The following is a 22,110-nucleotide window of genomic DNA, read 5'->3' as shown; positions in this document are numbered from 1 at the left end:
AAAATAAAAAGGAAATAAAAATAGTTTTATATACTCATATACTATAGTTATATTTGCGAAAATAACTGAAATATTAAATTTAGCATTAGGGCACGTCAGGAGTTAAATATAACAGGTGTTTAATTAATAATTACTAGTCCATTCACGTAACATTCAGTTTAGAGGAATTCTAATATTTTCTTCATATGTCAATCAGGTGGTGATAGCTGCCTTCCCTCTGTCTTGCACTGCAAAAAGGGAGCTACCTTTGTGCTATGTATCAGGTTGTCCTAAAAGTATACTAGTTCGATTATATAGGTCCTGTCCCCTACTATTCGATTATCGTATTTAGGAAGAGGTGGTGGGTACTACTGACTAGCTGCTTACCATTTGCATGTCAGTCCAAAATTAAGGTCGGATAGAGCAGATGGGATCTCAAACATTCAAACAACCTCGTACTGAGAATGTGTATGATAGAACTATTCGGAAAACGAAATACTTCCTGAAACTGAACTTTCTGTAATATTTTAAGTGTTTTAACATTTTTAAACTAAATAAATAGCATTCCTGTAAATCTTTCACCCCGTTAGATAATTAGGTTTACTTGTTTGTTTCTCAAATTAAATATATTAAATACGTAGATTTGCTTCAAGTTCGTTCATAACATTTTTCTTCTGGTTTTTTTAGCGTTAAAATTAACCCTATTTTCAATATAAAGGTTATAACAATTTTTACCATTAATTTACAATTCTTACATTTAATTGTTCACACTAGTCTTAGCGTATCATTGCTGGATTGAGTTGTACGTAATAATGGAAATCTCTATTCTTGTTCACATTGATTATTTCAAGATATGCATGTTGGTTCATCACGTTACATCAGCCAACTAACTGTATCCTTCGAGCAAATTGTCAGGAAATAATGCTATCACGAAACTTATAGATTAGGAATTTGTTTACGTTTTATACATGAACATGCTCTACTACTAAAACTAATGATAGTAGAGAGCATGTAAATTTGTATTTTGTGAACACGAACAAGTCTTATTTTCTGCATGTGTAAATAAACACTACCACTAGGGTCGTTAGTGTCGACTTATCAATAAAAATGTAGTATATATTAGTTAATAAAATCTTTGAATGTTTTATAGAAGTATCAGTAATTTGAAATAGTAATGGTTGTTGAACAGTATCCATATCTGAGTATTATTATTAGAAGACACACACACACACACACACACACACACACACACACACATACAGAGGAGATATCGCATCTCATATTTTGTTGTTTTTTAGCACGGTTGTTGCCCATAGTATGAAGTATTTTGTTAATGACATTACTGAATATTTTGTAAAATGTGCATTAATACTGATAACACAACAATTTTTGACGATAATTTTTGCTGTGAATAATTTTACAAATATTGAATTACATTTTGGTATTTTGTATATCAGAACGGCTGGTATGGGTATTAACACTTATTGATAAACAAGGAACAACGTTTGGACCTTCCTAGGTTGTCTTCAGGTTAACCTGAAAATTAACATTATTAGTAAATTTCAGTAGAGCTAAAGTAAAATCATACAGCAACTGTTTATCATTAGTATAGGAAACATTATTTTTGTCATGTTTTCTTTTTTAATTCCTAATTAAGCCAAATTTAGTTGCACTGTAATCATGCCTGAAAAAATAAAATAAGTTTAAAATGTTGTACAAGAAAGAAAGATAAAATATACTTATTGTTTTAAAAACTGCACTGTTTAAAACAGTTAAAGAATAATCAAAATTTATAACATTACAGATGTGGTGCAAAACTAATCTAAAATATCAATTACCCCTCCCTCATTCCATCATTATGATATGCAAGTGACTAGTCATTCAGTCTGTTTTATTTAGTGGTCTCATAAAGTCTTGTCTCAGTCTTGAATTTGAATTCCTCCAAATTGTTCCTAAACCATAGCTAAACCTCAGAGGGGACATGTGGTTGTTTTACTTATGATAGTCATGGAGTAAATTGAAGCTAAAAAATCGTAGCATGTTATTGCAAATTAGTTCATGGTTTGGTTAACAGAATTTTAAACTACTTTCAAATTAATAGTAAGATTTTTTGGGGGCATCAGGACAAAGTAGACCACTTTGATTGAAGCACAACTAATGGTCAGCTCGAGTTAGCAAATGGATCAACAGTGCCAGTTAGTGATCAGAGCATGATACTAATATTGAGAACTGCTGACAAATCATAATATGCCAGTATGTGAAGGCTACATCAGAAACAAGAAAGTGAAGGTTCTACAAGACACACAATGCAGTGGTGCAACAGTGAAAACAAATCTAGTATCTGATGGTCAGATGACAGGTAAGATACACCTCTATGTGCTAAATGATAGGACAGTGAGAACATTTTCCATGGCAAAGATAAAGGTGTTACTCCATATTATATAGGACATCTTGAGGCCATATGTATCAAGGAACCACTATATGACTTGGTGATAGGAAAATTACTGGGCAGTAAAAATTTAGTAGAACTAGACAAAGAAGTCTGCCAAATCAACTGCAGTCATCAGAAGAGCTTAAAGGAGGAAGACCAAGCATGATATTAAACCTCTTAAAGCCTTGAAGAATGACAACTCAAATGTTGGCAGAAAGTTTTAGTTCTGGTACCTATAGACAACAACAAACCAGCTGTGGAAAGGACTTTTTACAGTACATGAAGTGGTTGACAGAATGCATTATAAAGTCAAAATGAATGAGATGACTAAGGTCTGTTATGCCAATCCACTGAAGAGGTATTTTGAGAGGGAAGAAGACCTTTTAGTGCAGATATTGAGGTACAAATGGGCATGGGAGATGCAGCTGTTATAGAAACAGAATTAGAAGACTGACTTCATTACAGAAGATAAGGACTTATCTGAGTAGTGATGAGGTGTACAAGGATATTAATATAAGTGTCATACTGACTAATAAGAAGGAAGGAAGGAGAACAAGATATGTTGTGTCAGTATGCAGATAGATCACAAAAGTACAGACAATACAAGGTCAAGATGAAGACAAGGGATTCTGTCAGGAGGAGCCCTACTGGAGACGATCCAAGGAAGGACAGACAAAGAAATCATAAATATTGGAGTAAATTACATGAGAAGACAGCATGTGAGCTGAAATCTGTTTTTGCATATAGTGAAAAAAACAAGTGAATATTTCTCTTGAAGAGGGTTTTACATCATTGTATAAAGTACTGTTTGGTGTAGACATTATGAATTAGTTTATTTTGTGAATAACTATTTTGATTGTTGATTTTTTATAATAAGACTTAAAAAGCAGACAATTATTGGAAATTGTGTTTGTAACTTATTGATGCCAAGAATATAGAGAACAGACAATCTAGTAATAAATATGTCAACAGCAGAAGAGAGAAAGTCATGGCCAAGGAAAAGTTCATCATGAAGTTAATTTTGGTAGAAATGATAGGTCTAACGTCTAATATATTGTTGAAAGAGATAAGAAGTTATACCATCAAAATGTGGTTCTAAAGTAATTGAATTAGTCTGAGTGCACTGTGGTAAAAGGAACTGAAGGTATTTTAAAGAAAGATTAAACTAGTATTGGAAGAGAAGTATATGACTGCAGTAACTCATGCTATATTGTAACATATAAGTGGAGTATACACAAAATACTACTGTAGTAGAAATTGAGAAAGATAGTTTGGCTTGTCAACTGAAATTCTAGAGTAGCTGAATAGGCTGTGGACTTTTTGAGAACAAGAAGAGAACCATTTTATAATACTGCTATGATCACTATAGAGTAAAGAGTTTGTTGTGTGTACATTAAACTAATTTCAAATACATATACACACATTACTCTGAAAATGAGGAGTGCATTCTGTTCATTTATCATTCAATTTATTGTCAACAAGTTACAGACAGAAACAACTGAATATACAAGTTGTATGACACTGTACATGGGGAAAAAAGATACTAAAACCTGGCTCTGCATTATGCTGTAACTAGTTCCAAGTAATTGTTTTCAATGAGGTTTATATATTTGTAGAATGCATACATGTAATATAAACCTACAAATAATAACATGAGAGTAGATGTTCCTTTTTCTTTAAGCCTATGAAGTTGTAGAAGCAGGAAATACGTGTTTGTCAATCGTGTTACAGCAAATTAAAAAAAGTTCCATATAGTGAAGAAATCTAATATTAATTCCATATTTTACTTTCTCAATGGTATATTTGAAACAAAAATACTTGGTTTAAAAATTATACATTAACATAAATAAAATCAAGTTGTTAGAGATGGGGGAAAAAGAACAACTTTTATAGATTTTGAACAGTGCATTTCACAAGATATTAAACATTCATATATATTCTGACTGGCTGCTTTGTTGGGATTCCCCATAACACATTTATGGAATGTCCCCTCCATCTGCATTTAAAAAGCAAACTTATAATTTTACATATCTGGTGACAGTTTATTTAGGCCCCTTAATTACAAAGCTATAGTATGTAGTACTTATATTATAAGACAGTAAAGTAAGAGAAAAAATCTCCAACATTTGAAGGGTGTGGTAGCAGGTACCTGTTTAGCAAGAATGTTATAAACAAATACTATTCTTTTGACTGATTTCTCCAAGAATCTGTCATCAGACTATACCAACTGTGGCAATCACTAAGGGTATTTCTGCATTTGGAAAACTATAGCTGTCAACCACTGGTGACTGACTGAAGGAAAAGATGATTTTGACAGGTTTATAAAGTGCATATTATATTAGACTTTGTTTCATTTTACCATTAGTGGTCAGGATTCAATTATCTCTAAATTTACCATGCAAAGAAGAGTATAAAAACTGGCCTATTTTTTATTCAAATAGGAAAGTAAGAATTCAGTGATTTATTTAGTGCAAACATTGTGAATAGTTAACCAGCAGAAGTGTATGATATGGTCAAGTAGATTATAGTTTACACATTTCTGTGATGCTGATAAAGTTTTATTAGTTTTGTATTAACAACTCAAACTGCTAAAGATGATGTAATGACCTGTATAGGAGCAAGTACTAACCATAGCTGTGTTGTTGGTCAGCTTCACATCATCCAAGTCGAGGACTTTTCCAGGACAAGAATACAGCAATTTCCAATGCTTTGTGTTGTATAAAAGTAGTTAAAACAAAGCTCAGTTATATGGTCTTTATGTAATTGAGCATCTTTTCAATTAAAGTTTTGCATCATTCATCCCTATAATGTTCTGGCAACAACTATGAACCACTTGTAAACTATACTCCACAAAGGATGGGTTAAAAATGAAGAAGAATTTCTAGTATCTTTTGGAATCTGTAACATATGAACCTAGGATATTATCAGAGTAGTCAAGTCCAATAGTGGTCAGCTAGTCTACTTTAAATAAAATTATAATATTCAAGATTGATATATTTATATATAAACTTTCAACAGAGGTCATTGGAAATGAAAAGTTTGAGGGAAGATGGGTGAATACTGGAATGGATGAACAGAAAAATGACTTGACAGGCAACTGACTAAATGAACTCAAGTTGGATATGTTAGTAAATAGCTAACTGATAGAATATAAGGTAGAAAGATACTGACTACATGAACTTAAGTTGGACAGGTTTAGTAACTAGCTGACTGATTGAATATAAAGTAGAAAAATGGATTTTTTTAAAGTCAAACAGAATAATCAAGTAATATATTTAAAAATAGTTTAACAAGTGATTTAATTGATGAATATACAAATTTATCCAAAAACAAACATCTATTACACAAATACTTCTGTATAGAATAGACAGGTAAATGTATAAGTGTTACAAACAGTATGAATGATATCTTGATCATTCACCAAGAGGGATCACAAAAATTTACCAGCTATCCATGATATTCAAATGTTTGCTGTATCTCTCAGCTATGGTAATTAATTTGTAGATAGTTGGAGTTACTGTCATATACAGCTGAATAAAGAGAAGAATCAGTTAATTGTTATGGTGAACAACAGATAATTGTATAACTGAATAACTGTATGAGTAATAAGATGGCACATATACCTGCATATATGAATTTTCAGATAGCTATCTTTGGTTGTCTAGAAAGAATACTGACACGTACAGATTTATGAATAATTATTTGAAAAGCTCATGCAAGAATACTGTATCTATAATGTTACACAAAATTTAACTTCATCAAATAAATTTCAAGTGTATGTATGTAGGAATCTTGCATATATCTGGAAAGTAGATATTGAGTTGACACTGGAGTGAAACATCTCGCATAATGTGATAGGCTTGTAACTGATTTATATAAGAGCTATACAGGACATGACCTCTAATCCATTTCATTAATGCATGAGTAAGTATTAGTTACTTCTTTAATACAAAATAAACATAGTGTGTGAAAGTATGATTGGAAATGTTTAAAATATTACGTAATACAAGTATGCATATTTTCATTTGTAATTCTCAAACATATTATCTTGTGAACCAACTGTCTACCTATAGAGTAGGTATTAAATATTTAGAATTGTTTTTGCTCTTAATGATGAATCTCAAAGGATTATTGTGAAAGTTTACACTTGAAAGGGTAGTGAAAGATATGTTCATATATGATTTTCAAGATGTGTGTTTGTGACAACTATCATTGGTAAGTTCTGTGAATGTGTGAATTTTTATTCTAGTCTTGTTGTCTTTGACTTTCATGTACCAAACTAGTGGCATTAACTATTTCCTGTGAATTTATTATATTTTACACTGTTAGTTATTATTTTGTTTTATTTTTTCTAAATTTGTTTTGTTTTCTTATAGGGAGTCCAAGAAGTTGCTGTTGAGAAGACAATGTTTTGAAGGACTCAAATTCAGGATGGTGTTAAAATGTTAAAAAATTAATTGAGTTTAATATATCTTATCTAGAAATGGAGGTTTGAAAGCTCTAGTTGTATTACTATGTTAATTTGTGTTTGCTAGTGTAATGATTTTACAAAAGTGAAAATAATGGGTAACTTCTGAATGTGTAAATATTTGGAAAAAATTGTGATTTATAAACACATAGGTATCAATTGAGAAAAATGATGCGTGGAAGAATACGTTTACACACCTGTAAGATTGTTTTAGCAACCTCTCTTGTATGGTTTCTATTGGGAGTGTGTCTGTTAATGTACTACACTGAGTGTATTGGTACGTCTTGTGAACGTGGAAACAAGTTACGAGGAATAGTTTACAATGGCAACCGTGTTCCATTTGTCAAATCCCCAAATTCACCAGCTGGAGAGTTCAGGAGCTGGGAACATCCAGGTGAGTTTAAATATTTTTATATTTTCAGTGAATTAAAATGAATTCAACGCTTAAGTTCTTTTTGTCATAACTGGATACATTTTTATTGTTCTTATGTCTAGAAAAAATGCAGTTGTTTTAAATGTTTTGTTTTTCTTAAGACATATAATAAACATACATTAATTTCTTTTCACATCAGTGTTTAATCAGGTTAATTTCGTTAACCTAAAAAATTACTAAAGTAAGGATAAGATATCGCATTGCAATTATTACTCATATCATAACATTTTGTACAATTATCTGAACTCTTATCAAAAACATTTAAAGGACAAATCCTATAATTTGGAGAAATTGTGTATAGAAGAGATTAAAATATACTTTGTGGCAACTTATGTTTGCCCATAACATTATTACAGATTGTAAAATGTTTTAGCATATTTATTTAGGGATTACTTATTTGAAAATAATTCTGATTATTCTATTTTATTAATGTGAGCTGCGAGAAATGTGAGAGCTTTGAATTATGAATCTGAGCATTGTGCTAGTAATGAGAGGGGGGTGTAATGTAGAGCAGTCTGTAACTGCTAGGCATGTATGGTGTTATCTACTTTGTACTGTTTGTGAGTTTTCATAAAAGTAACCTGAATATAAACAGATTGTTAAAGAAAATCTTACTAGATAATATGGAAGATAACTTCCAAGAGTGGGTGTGGTAATTTTTAATTTTTACATGATTATGATGTGAACCAAGAATTTCTATTACATCATGCAAGTGCTTTATCAGCTGAGCTAGAGGGCTAACCAACTGACAACTGCTTGTAATGGCACTTCTTAACAATGTAAGATATCATTAGTGAAGCACTCATCTACAAGTACATCTAACACTTGTATTTTCTATAACTATAAAATGTTTTTATTTTTCCAGTTTTACAGAAGAATCCTTCTAACTGGCCTGGAGAGAATGGAAAAGCAGTGATCATTCCTAAAGAGGAGGAGCATTTAAAGAATGAAAAATTCAAGCTTAATCAGTTCAATTTGCTTGCTAGTGATCAAATAGCTCTCAATAGATCTCTTCCTGATTTTCGAATGGAGGGGTAAGGCTTGTTCTTAAGATTTAAAAATATAAAAATAAGCTAGATTTTAAAACTAGATTGTTAATAAATGTTCATCTCATAGCTAAGAAAAGCTAGACTATAGTTTAAATCATGTGACAACTCAGGTGTAAACAACCATTATATTAAGAATGTACATTAGAAACAAAACACTGGGTTTCTTGTTTTGTGAAATCGTTATGAGTTATTACTTATTTTCTACTATGGGTATTTATTAATGTTTAGAAACCACAGACAAAGAGTTACTCAGTGAAAGGTTTTAACATGAATCTACATTTAAGACTTGATATTTCATGTAAAAGACAATTTCTGAACTTACTGAGTGGCTGACCCAAGTTGTCTCTCTCAAGACCTTCACATTGATTAATATGAACATGAAATGATTAGAAATGTAAAGCCTAACTAAAGCAATGTCTTTGAATGTGAGAGAAAAATAAACAGAAAGTAGAACAGTTTAAAGTATTGTATATTTTTCTACAGTAATGTAGTGGATAAACAAATCAGTTTAAGCAGTAGTTGATCAATCAACCATAAAAAATTTAAAATAAATTCTAATCATGATATTGTTAATAATAACATGCATTGACTCCTCAGGTGTAAAAATAAGGTCTACCCTGATAAACTGCCAACAACAAGTATTGTAATTGTATTTCACAATGAAGCCTGGTCCACCTTGTTACGTACTGTTCATAGCATCATTCTTACATCTCCAAGAGCATTGTTAGAGGAAATTATTCTCGTTGATGATGAAAGTGAGCGTGGTAAGTTGCAAATTCTTTTAACATTGTGTTCTAATTACCTCAAGAGTTATTAAAGTGCTTTAGGATTCTTCTAAATAAAACTCTAAAGTTGGTGGTTCATTTGTAAAAATGAAAAAAAGCTGTTAAGTATCTAGATTTGATGTAAGTTGTTTTGATCAACTTTGTCACCACAAAGTAGCTATGAAACTATACATATCTCTGTATGTTACAAAATTTTAGCCAACTCATGGTTAACATTAAAAGTCTTGTATACAAGAAAAACCAGATTTTTAGTAAAGTATGTGTATTGGAGATTTATCTGAAGCTTTGTGAAACCTTTACTGAGTCAATCTGAGAGCAAATTATTTTCATACTAAACATTAAAATACTTCTTTTCATCTTAATTTTTTTAAAATTTAATTTACTAGAACCTATTAAATAAATCTCAAGTTTTTCAGTGAAAATTTATTGTTTTATTCTCTCTGTACATTAACTGTAGCAAAATCAGCAGTGTAAGGTAAAGTGGAAAACTTTTAAAAAATCTGAATTACCTTTTTTCTTTCTAAAATTACTAGATTTTGTAACAGACAGTTACACGTATTCTAGCAGCATAAGTTTATTAGCTTTGCCCATTTGCTTTCATTTAACTTTATTATTTACAGATGTACTTAGACAATCCCAGAGCATGGGAAACACCATTATAACAGAACAAAAACCACTTAGCAAACACCAGGACAGATTTATGTAGAGAAATGATTGAGTTATAAATACAAGCTATAAATGTGTTAATAAACACAATGTTAGGTGTCTGAGCTGAGCATCACAACAGTAAACAATGAAAGTAAAGGTAATCATCTAATTACAAAAATCTGAACAAAATAACTTATAAGAAAACACTGATATTTTAATTTGTTTATAAATAATCCAGTAGTAATGTCAGGGAGAACTATTTGCATTGTTGAAAGGATGATAGGGTAGAGGTACATCATGTGAGTTCATTACTGTAGGAGCAGTTTTTGAGTGGTTAAGCCATTGCCATAGCTAAACAATGTGATGTACAATGTTTGCAAAACACTACTGACATACAAAGAATGTCATTTCTAGAAAGGGTTTGGGGAGCATAACTTCTAAAATATTTTGGAAATTTAATATTGTGCATTTTAACTACAGGTACTGTATACACACATAATGTATTGAATTAAAAGAAGAAAGTTTTAATATACAAGTTATAACTTCAAATGCCATGAAAATGTGGTCATCCATGGCTTTGTCTCTTCCTATGCCCATGTGGTTTATTTCATTTATATTCTAACTTTCTAATACCTATAAAATGTATTTGTAATTACATTGAACATTTAAAAAAAATTCTAAGAAAGAAAATCTAAGATGAGCAATTCATGGTTCAGTTGCATAAACAGATTGAGATTAAGAATTTAACTATTTCTTTTTGAAATTAAGAGAATTAAACTTAGCCAGTATTGACATTTGTATTACAGACTGTTTTGATGTTAATCAGCATAAATTGATAATAAAGTAGTTAAATTAAATTTTGAATATAGCTCTTGGATCCACCCATATCCAGAGATTTAGACGGTAAAGCCTGAAACTAGTAACAGTTTCTAGCACTTCTTTTGACAAACATTATTCACAGTTGGGTTCTAATGAATTGCAACCATCTTGTAACAGAGTACTTTATTTCTCATACTGTAAGACTTCTCATGAACTATATAGAGTGGTGTAAAAGTCATCCACCATCATGATGTTTTTAAGTCCTGTTCATAAATTTGTTTCAGTTATGCATCATTGATACCACAACATAATATTACAGCAGGATCATTTCGACATATCCTTGGGCTTGCCAGCTTTCCAAAATTGACAAAACATAAAAGCTGTAAACCCGTTGTTTGAAAAATATTATGACATAATGGACATACATATAATGTGGTAACCACCATAGTATTGTGAACACCTCAAAGAGTTATCACCTAAAAATATCTTTTTAAATACACCTTTGAATACTAGATATGAGCCTGGGATAACTTTCCAGATATCCCACTCATACCAGCTTCATAAGCTCTCAGAAGGCTTATGAACATATGCTCTGCAGATCAGACATCAAAGCTAGTAAGGATTGTGGATTAAATTCACTTCCAAAATCCTTTCTTCATCTAGCTTCAAAATATTTTGGGGGTAAGATTTAAAAGATGAATATGAATACACATCTTTTTAAATCTTGTAATTCGGTACTCAAGATGTTAATAATTTAGCCAACATCCATAGAATGTGTTTTTACTCCAACCCAGTTCTTCCACATATTCCTCTGCCTTCTTGGCCATCAAGGCCTTAGCCTAATAAAATTCACTCTTTTTAGTCCATCTTTATAACTATCATAAACCATTCATTCTGATGGGACTAAAACTTGTTCCATAATGGCTCAAAAATACAAAATGCTGTGTTGTTTCTATCAGTGTTTCTAGTTTTAGCTCCTTTTAACCAGGTTTTGCAGAAGGAAAAGTTTTTCTTAATTTGTTGGATTGGAAAAGATCTTAAGATTCCTTCCTATTATATATCTATTGTTTTGATAAGTTGTCTGTGTAAGGTTTTGAGAGGATGGTTAATTCTCCTTTTGTTTAGTTGATAAAATCAGTATACTCTCCATCACTCAGTGTTGTTTCTGTAGACAGTAATCTATTGTAGATCATATGATTCTTTTAGAAAATCATTCATAGAACTTTTTCTCAAGAGGGTGAATTTTGTTTTAACTGTTTGTTTTCCTTAATAAATCTATTGACTTGGTATGGAGGTTCAGGTTATTATGAGATTTTCTTAAGTGTTACATGATCATTTGTCAATTTCTATTGAAAATGCTTTAGTAGAGAGGTAATTCTGGGTCCATGTGGGATTGACTTTTACTTGATTCTTCACATAGGAACAATGAGGGCTTTTATCATTAAGATCAGTGCAATTAGTGAATAATTTCTCCCTATAGTTGCAAGCAGTTTCTATGTCAATGACTTTCAGATTTCTTGTCTGTTGTATTAAGTGAAGTAAGTAAAGTGGGAGCTCAAAACTTCCCTCAGTAAATTGGGTAAATGGACTACTACTGGCCTCAAACTCCATTTTGTTGCTGCACATTTTCCTGTGGTGGCTGAGACAAAATTCTTTTGATAATATGATGACTTTTATTCCTCACATCTAGCAGCTTAAAGTAAAGTGTACACTGGGATTAAACACCCTTCTCTTGCTTTCTTTCACCTCTTGGAAAGTAGATAGGTGTTCTGCTTAAGGTCTCTCATTGCCATCATTCAATGCAAGCTAGATTATGGATTTTTGATCATGCTTCAACCAAAGACTTTCCATTGAAGATGTTGGACATTGTGATGTAGCCTTTGCTTTACACAGGAACTTTCATGCATTCCATCTAGAGTTCTTATGCATGAACCTCCAACATATGCAACATTCCTTGTAATATGCTGCAAAGCTCTGATCACTGCCATATTATCCACAGTATCCCACCTGACAGTGTGTATTCATGCCTCAAGTGGTTCTACTTTTTGTAAGCATGTGATCTGCTATTAGCAGGTTTTGGCCTTCATATACACTCAAGAATTGAAGAAGATGGATCTAACATCTTAAAGCATTGTTGAATCTGGTAATGTACCAATACTACAGTGAAAGTACTGACTTCTGTTTAATGAGCATCTTTCAAATTGTCCTTCCATTCTGATATTTATAGATAGCTCAACATCAGTTGATTTCATGGACATAACCACTGCTTGCCTCAGCTTTATAGTTATTTCCAGGATCTTTCCTATAGATTTTGTTTTTGCTGCTGGGTTGTTTATGACCTTACATTTCTTGGTTTTTATGAAAGCCAAGCAATATGCTAATTTTACTATATATCATATTATAATGGAACTCTTGCTTATTTGATACTGAAAAAAACCTTTTCATTACATGATGTGTGACCCACAACTTTGCAAAATGTTTATCCTGTGTGCATGTATATTTGCAATAGAGGTCATGGTTTTCCAGTTTCGCCTTTGTTTCCCATTTCTTATTTGTTGTGTCACTTAATGTGAGACAGAGTTTACTGTTTTTAATTTTTCTACAGACTGTAAGCCTTTTTTTTTAGTTCTAAGAAACCTTACTGATTATGTTCTATTTTTATTTTATAACTTTATTTTCAATTTGTTATTTTTTATTGTAGAAAATACAAAAAACAAGTTTGATTTAAATAGTTCTCAAGTTTCTCCACCAATAAACCTCAAAGCAAGAATAACACCCATATTTCTTTATGAGGTTAGTGATGTCCCAATCATTTATTGCAATGAAAGAAAAAAATAGTTAGGAAAATGCAAATATGACTTAAAATCAGAGTAAGAGTAGTATTCAAAAATATGTTAGTGACTTGCAACTTCTGCATCACCCATTACTTTTATGGTATACATGCTTAAGAGTTTTTGCTTTTTTGTTCACATTTTATCTTAATAAGAACCAGCTTAAATAAGCAGGTCTTCATAACTTTGTCAACACATACTTTACAAAACATGCTGAAAGTCTCTAGATAGGGGAGAAATGTGATATGAATTGGAACCATATCATACAGTTTCTACCTTCTATAGTAATATAGGAATTTAAAAGTTTTTGGTTATTAGATTTCCATACTGACATGGTGGTAATACGTGGTCCTTTCTCTATGCTCCAGTAGCTGACTTCTCGTCTGCCTGTAGGATATTACAATAGTATAAGTAGGATCCGGTTTTAAGGATTAATGTTGCAATATCTATTCACTGGCTGATGATGGCATCGCTAAAGGCCACAGCCAACCAATACTGTGGAGGCATAAGACCACAAGGTGATCTTGTAGATGGAGTAAAGAGAACAAGCAGCTTCTCTGGAAGTGTGAGTGCCTTTTCTTTATTCTGTTGAAGCAAGTTCTACTAGGTAAGAAGAACTAAACTCTTGAAGATGCCAGTTTTTAGTTTCTCTGTTGGTCGATCTTATGGGAGAAGAAACTAAAGATTATCCTTGTTGGACCAACTTTGTTGTTCTCTACATGGGTATGCTTGCTGTTTTCTTTTATTTGTCAGTAATAAAGAATTTTTATATTTTTGAATTTTGTCCAGTCTTTTTATTATTCATATGTAAAGGAACTCTGTTTAACTTATCAACTGCTCAACACTTCTCTTATTTCTTGTAAAAATTTGCTTTTCTTTTGGAACACAAATTATTTTGTACTTGTAGGAAAAATAGTTTAGACCCAAATTACCATTTACTGATATTAACATTTTCATACATTAAGATGCATATTTCTCAAATAACAAGTATCGACTGTTTTCAAATGAAGAATAATTGTTATTAGCTGCTGGTCTTTTGGTTAAGAGCTTATTCTTTTTGGGTAACCAAGTCTATATTTAAGTAAAAAAGATTTTATTTTACTCTAATATGAAGTTCCAATTATGTAACTGAATAACTTACATACAGGAACTTTTCAATGGAGTAAAAAAATTACACTGTAATTTCTTATTTGGTATTTGCCATAAGAGTTTAACTTAAGCTTTGTTAATTTAAAGTGAAAAAAAGCTGTTTCTGATAAGTAAAATTGTATTGTTTTTCACTTCATTTACTTCAATCATTAAAATTATCCTGTGCTTGCTTAAAAAATGTCACTGGTAGGATGGTAAATGTTATCAATATATGGTTTTGCTGCTTTGGCCACTGTATAATTGTGGAAAAAAATATCTGGTTGCCACTTTATTTATTGACTATTTTATGACATTTTCCAGAAAAGATTATTTTTTGTTATTTTATCTGAAAAAGTTAGTGGTAAAACAAATCTGTAGAAATACATTGGTAAACAAGTTTAAGCAACTATTTAGAACCACAAATTTATATTGAACCAATGCCAACAAAATGAACTGAGTGTACCTTCTCATAAGATCTGTGTGAGTGACAAGATGTAGGATTGAACTTTACTTATGGATGGAGAACCATACTTTATTTTCTGAATGTACAGTAACATCTAGGTAAGAAAGAAAAAAATTTGTTTGTTTGATGAAATGATAAAAACCCTATAGCCCAAGCACTTTCAGTAGATGGTGATTTTTATTTAGGGGCAAACTGGTATTGTTTTTTGTTTTTTTTATCTTGAACAGAATATCTTGGAAAGAAGTTGGAAGAGTATGTTTCCAAGCTGGAAGTTCCTGTCAAAGTAAGTCTTATGTTGAGAACATAGTGTAAAATATGTTAAAACAAACATTTATTATAAAAATCCTCAGTGTTTAATAGGTAATTATAATAAGTAAATATTTTGATTAACATAAACTAATCTTCTTGATGTTTACTGTTTCTAAATGCCATATTAGCATATGCTTATTTGAAAGACATTTTTATTTACCATCTGTCTTTAGGAGAAACTAAAACAAGTTATGTTTTCAGTGAAATATCATATATCAGTAGAAAAGACAAAAACAGACCTGTAACTGATTGCTGGCCAACCAAGCTACTGTTTTCTATATGTTCAACTCCTTACTTTAATTTTTTATTGTTATTAAGTAACAGAATTTTCAGGAGTAAGTTTGTAAAGCCTAGGACTTTCTGATTACACTTTTATTAGTGTGTGAACACCTTTTAAATATTTCTCAGTGTACCAAGCTCAAGTGCAACTGAACTACATGACTGAATATTTCATCACTATCTTTAAAAAGTAGTTAAATGAGTTTCACATCTATGAAAATTTCACAGTTGATTCACATGTTGTTTAATTTTTTAATATCAAAGATATCATATATTTTAAATTTAATCCATCATAGAACTAGAATATCACAAATGATAAAATTTTGCCAAAAGTATGATACTTAAAAATAAAGATTTTTAAAAAAGTACCTGAATAAAATTGTACAAGTAAGTGAGAAAATAAAGAACTTAATGTTTGTAAATTAATTATCCTTAAATCATATATGAGCTACATTTAAGAGTAATGTAGAAGAAAGTTACTGTTTTTTAATATATATTTCCTCAAACAATGTCATCATTGCTTGTTCCATCATTTAGTAGACATTTTTGTAACTGCAATATTTCCTACATCCCTACATAAACAGTTTCCTCTTTTATAAACCAGTTGTTTTGTTTTAGTGGTTGTTTATTTGTTTTAAAGTTTGTGAAAGTTGCTGTACAGTGGCTATTTATCCATAAGTTTAAATATATAGACAAGAAGGAAGCTAGTTAGTCAACTGTACCCATCACTAAGTATTGAGATTGTGTAATCGACTAATGGGGTTTGACTGTTGCATTTGTAATGTATCCACTGTCTCAAATAATGAAAAATGCTTTTGCAGAAAAAACCCCCTCAGATATACAGTCAAGTACATTATTATTGACACTTTTAATAGCACTATAAAGACTGACTTAGCATAAAATAGGTTTTTCGTTTATAAATTAAATTAAATATCTGGTAATGTAGCATTTGCTTATTTATTTCCCTATAGGTTCTTCGAACTGGTAAAAGGTCGGGGCTCATAAGAGCCCGACTTCAGGGGGCTGCTGAGACAAAAGGTCAAGTTATCACATTTTTAGATGCCCATTGTGAATGTACTACAGGTTGGCTGGAGCCACTTTTGTCCAGAATTGCCGAGGACAGGTAATTATTATTATTCATATATGTATCAGCTATTTCTGACTATGTGACTATTCTGGCATTTCCAGAATCAAGAATAAAAAATAAGAACTGTTGATTTTTTAATATTTTTTTTTACATTTATTGAGAATAGTATAAGAACAACTGTGTATATTTTAATATTACACAGAGTTAGGAATCTTCCTAACTAAGAATGGATTTTAGACAGTGTTGCATTACGTTAAATTTAATTTCTCTTATTTAAATCAGTTAACATTTGCAAAATTAATTATTACATAAAAAATTATTTACTGTGTCATACATGCAAAATGGTTTTGATAAATTCTCACCAGTTATTTATACAATATTTCTCTTATTTTATCAATTCAAAATTTTCATTGAATTTACAGAAAACATTTTATATTGAAATATTAGAGGAGGAAGTTTGAAAAGTTATTTCAAATTATGAGAATTTAAAAAGAATTTTTACGGCAGAAAATAGAACTAAATTGATAAATCTAAACTTTCAGTAGCTCAATAACTCTGTGGTCCTTTTAAATCATGAAAAAGGTTTACAGTATTCTTTTTTTTCAAAACAGTTACAAATCTTAAACCATGCCTTGACAAGTTCTGCCATTTATAACTAGGATTAATCAATAAAATAAAAGGAGTCTTTCTTGTGTATTGTTTTATTCTGTATTATATTATATCAGCCAACTGTTTAATCACAATAACTCATTCACATTGGATGGGTAAGAGGAACAAAGAACATAATTAGTATCATTGGTGAATTTAGTACAAAGTTAGTTACCAGTTGTTTATATGTTGTGGTCTGTTTTTACCAAAAATATCTGTGGAAAATTTTTGTTACAAAGTATTTTTATTACTAGCCTTTGTGAAACATTTAGATTATAATTAGTTATATGATGAAAAATGGTATTATAAGTGCCAATGATTGTGAAACAAGTTGTTTTAAATGGTAGTAATTGTGAATGTTATTGCAAAATGCTAAATCAAGTTTTGCAAAATGAAATGTTGATAGTGTTTTTGGTTATGAGTGAACTTGATCATTTGTTAAAAATGCTTTGCTGTGAGAAGCACATTGTGTTTTTTATATCATAAGAGGCAAAAACAGTAAGTAACAGACAATAGTTTCTTACCACATGTAAAATCTAAATTAACTTTTTTTATGCTAACTTCTTTATTTCTCCTCTGAAACAGGAGCAGAGTAGTATGTCCAATAATTGATGTTATTAGTGATGAAACATTTGAGTACGTCTCAGCATCTGACATGACATGGGGTGGCTTTAACTGGAAGCTCAATTTTCGTTGGTACCGAGTTCCCCAACGGGAAGTTGACCGCCGACAAGGAGACAGAACACAACCTCTCCGGTAAAGTATATTTCAGCATGTCTATGTGCCTGGAAAGGGTGTATTTATCATGAAAAATTTTTATTTTGTATTATTTAATTAATCATTCAAGCTGTTTTTAAGTTTTCTGTGTCTTAAATTTACCTAATATATTCATAAGAACATTTTTTTAACCATTTCTACTGCCTGCATATTTAAGGTAAAGATAACTTGTTGTTGGAAAAAAACTCTAGTTTTTTTGCAATGGGTGTTTTCACCTTTACAGCTAAAGAAGGACATTTTTTTTTGTTCGTCTTATTGCTGTGTTATATTTCTAGGATGAGATTTGTCTTCTTGATTTATTTGAATGCAAAACCAGTTTCTTTAGGTTGATGTTATTCAGAAATAAAGGTTGTAATAAAGCCCAGTTTTTTGGTTTTTTTTTTTTTGTAAAGCTGTTTATCATTTATATAGTGAATTTTATGCAATAAAAACATAAGACATTTTCATTACTCAAAGTATTTACTTGAGTTTAAGCCATCGAAGCCTTCTTCAGATGTTTAAAATGAAATTTAAGATTTGGTTTTATGATCTGTTTTATAATGAAGTTTCTTAGTATTTCTACTTTTGATTTTACAGACAGTTGAGTATGATTTATTAAAATAGTTTTGAATATACAAATTGAAATGTCACATTACGAGGACAGTCAGTATAAAGTCAGTGGAATAGTATGTATTAGAACTACATTTTATATTGTTTCACATTTCATATGTAGCATGTGGACACCAAAAATTTATTTCTTTTGACAAGGGTGTATAACAGCCCTTTCCAATACAAAATATTCATACGTTAAGATCATAAATATGTCTTTAGATTAGAGATTTAGAAAATTCAGTATAGAGGTATTCCTTGTACTTAATGGCATTAGAAAACAAAAGAATATATATCAATCAGAGGCACAAAAAACAATCGGGAAGAGACCTACAACGATTTTTATCCTAGCCATAATAAGCAATGTATGGCATTTTGAAACAGTCGAGAATCCACAAACACACAATGCCACTGACAAAAGCCTTCCACTTTTCCAACTTAACAAGGAAAGACCTTCATCTGGAAAGCAGCTCAAATCATTTCTGTTCGTGTGTAACATATCTCAAGCAACTGGATAGTAAAATGATATTCTTAATATTCTATCTGAAGATACACCAAGCAATTAAACGATAAACTCAATTTTATAAAGTTTTCTTTGAATGCTCTGAAGTTTACCAAAAATGATCAGTCTTTCCTCCATTTATGTTCTGCTCTTGGGCAGATTAAACCACCTTGCAGTTAACTAGGAAAATTCTTTAAAGGCTTATAGTAACAGCTTATGCTTCAATTCAATTTTATTCCATACCAGTGTTATGTATGCCTTTGTGAAAGCTTATTTTCTGGTTTTTAACAAGTATCCATTCTTTAGTGAAGCTACAGTACATGTGACTAAAATAAATCTTATCGTAGATGAACTTTATTAGTCCTGGTGAACATTGGAATATTCTATAACTAATTGTTCCTTGAAAATATAAGCATTTTAATGGATCCCTCCATAGCTTAGCTTCAAGTATGAGGACTTACATTGCAAAAATTTGATTTTGATGTCCACATTTGATGGAGCTCAGATAGCCTATTATGTACGTTTTTGCTTAGACACATTTAGATGGATTAATTTGAAAAAAATTCATGTTCAATAATGCTTATTTGTATGTACTTCTATTCTGTTGCTTGGTTATCTGTCAACTTTATCATGGATTTTGTAATCGTTTTCTTTAGAACTCCAACAATGGCTGGTGGACTGTTTTCTATAGACAGAGACTATTTTGAATACTTAGGAAAGTATGATGAAGGAATGTATATCTGGGGAGGTGAAAATCTGGAACTTTCATTTCGGGTTTGTTTGTGTTTGAATTTAAATACTATATTTATATTAAACATTTTACTTTCTTGTACTAAAGACATTTTTGTCTTATAAATTGTACATTGATAACTTACTTTTCACTTTAACATAATTTATTAATTTTTTCATACTACATCATAAGTGCTAGCTTTAGGATAGCCATTAAGATATGAAAATTACTTACGTGAACATGTGACTCATCATCCAGGATAATAAACTGGATTTGATAATTCCTGATTGTCCTCCTCCTGCTAGACTATTGTCCAGCTTTTGCTTAGCAACTAACAAAGTTGATAATTCCATAAACATTTACAGAAGTAATTTCAGTAGAAATTTCTTTTACATTGTATGATTAACTTTAGATCTTTTTATTACCTATTTTGTTTGCATTATTCCAGAAAACAAACCTGACTTAAACAGCTTTTGTAAGAGTAGAGTCCAGCATCATAGGTTTCTCTGCTCATTTTTATCATAAAATATCCACTACATTGGAAGGTTCAAAGATCTCTTATCATGATTTTCAGAACCCTCAATGTATTGACCAATCTCCATCATTATCCCCAGTTGCTTTTGTAGCTACTCCAAGAGAGATCCTTACCTAGAAACAAAATCTGACCATGGTACCTAAGCACATGCCACATTTGTCCTTCTCGTGTGTAAATAGGGTTATGAATACATTTTCAAACACAGTGCCCCTCAGGATGCTGAGAAAGGCCAGAAACAATAAATCTGATGTCATATTCAAAGTCAACAACCCTGAAAACCTACTCCTAGACCCAGATTTTCTTCCCAGCATATTAACTCTTCTTGGTAGATAGACAACACTATATAAATAAGAACACCACATGTGCCACCCTAAGTCTCTTTGCCAAGTGTAATTCTGCTAGCTTTAAAACTTTAGAAGAAATTCATGAATAAACAGTTTCATAAACACTGGAATGGATCAAGTAAAGCAAAAAAAAAATATTGTTAAGTAAAAACTAATTAAGTTTCTGATATATTTACTTTTCTTGGAGTTCTTTTCTATTCTAGATATTTTCATAATATACTGAAATTTGTTTTAATCTAAGTAAATAATATAGTTTTTCAATTAAACTTCTACAATACATTTCAGTCAGCTCTTCTGGAAGGGTTAAAGATACTGTGTCAGAGCAGATGTTTGACTATATTAACACTAAAACAGTTTCTTCAGAAAACAGTTGCACTTTTTTTTTTGCAAAAGAAAGAAAGAGAAAGCTTATATGAATTTTTCCATATTGTTAAGAAACACTTTATTGGAATAAAACTTCATATAATTTACAATTAATGCTACTATAATCAGTAATTAAAATTGTTTCATGAAAATAAAAAATTCCTTTAATAAGAATAACATTGTTATAAAAGTTTCAGTTTTTCACTCCAAATATTTTAAAGATGTGCTTCAAGTGATATTTGAATGTTTTTTTTTATAATTTTTTTAAGATTTGAACAATCTGAACAAATAAAAATAAAACACAAACTTTAAAATTCATTAATAATCTTTAAATAACCTACATGTTATGGATTGTTTTCTAATTTTTGATTTACATGTATCTTAATAACTACATAAAAGTACAGAGTAAGTGTTTTTAAAACCACTAAGATAAACATTAAAATGGATATTTATTTTCTCAATGTTCCATTAGAAATAATCTCTGGTTGGTAATTTAAACTTTGAACAGCTTGTAATTTTAATTTATTAATGTTAATATTAGAACAAATGTATTGAAATACAAAAAAATGACAAAGTTGAAGATATGAAACCCTGATTTTGCTCTATTATACATGTCAAAGTATTTGAATCAAGATAAAAATAAAAGCAATTAATATTTATTTTAGATATGGATGTGTGGAGGTACACTCGAAATTGTCACATGTTCTCATGTTGGTCATGTTTTTCGTAAATCAACACCATATACTTTCCCTGGAGGTACAAGTAAAATAGTCAATCATAACAATGCCCGACTCGCTTCAGTTTGGCTGGATGAATGGAAAGATTTTTATTATGCAATCAATCCAGGTAGGGTTAGTAACTTGTTTTTCAATCTTACCATTAATGGTGAGCATAAAGAATATAATAAATTAATT

The 22,110-nt window shown here is 30.7% G+C and overlaps 1 protein-coding gene across 5 annotated transcripts in view; it reads left to right on the top strand.

The window, feature by feature from the left end:
- The window catches only part of LOC143246459 (polypeptide N-acetylgalactosaminyltransferase 13-like), a 48,388-nt gene that overhangs the window by 16,829 nt on the left and 9,449 nt on the right, over positions 1–22,110 (top strand). For 3 of the 5 annotated variants that reach the window (XM_076493197.1, XM_076493194.1, XM_076493195.1), the window contains 8 exons: positions 6,787–7,272; positions 8,177–8,345; positions 8,958–9,124; positions 15,262–15,317; positions 16,594–16,745; positions 17,943–18,113; positions 19,881–19,998; positions 21,862–22,042. In XM_076493197.1, coding sequence (XP_076349312.1) covers positions 7,047–7,272; positions 8,177–8,345; positions 8,958–9,124; positions 15,262–15,317; positions 16,594–16,745; positions 17,943–18,113; positions 19,881–19,998; positions 21,862–22,042 — 1,240 coding nt within the window. In that variant the 5' untranslated portion in view covers positions 6,787–7,046. The remainder of the gene's footprint in view (positions 1–6,786; positions 7,273–8,176; positions 8,346–8,957; positions 9,125–15,261; positions 15,318–16,593; positions 16,746–17,942; positions 18,114–19,880; positions 19,999–21,861; positions 22,043–22,110) is intronic. The other 2 variants (XM_076493198.1, XM_076493199.1) reach the window with 1 other exon arrangement.

The sequence above is a fragment of the Tachypleus tridentatus genome, chromosome 3 (assembly GCF_004210375.1).
Source record: "Tachypleus tridentatus isolate NWPU-2018 chromosome 3, ASM421037v1, whole genome shotgun sequence".
NCBI classification, from domain to species: domain Eukaryota; kingdom Metazoa; phylum Arthropoda; class Merostomata; order Xiphosura; family Limulidae; genus Tachypleus; species Tachypleus tridentatus.
This window is presented reverse-complemented; position numbering and strand designations above follow the sequence as displayed.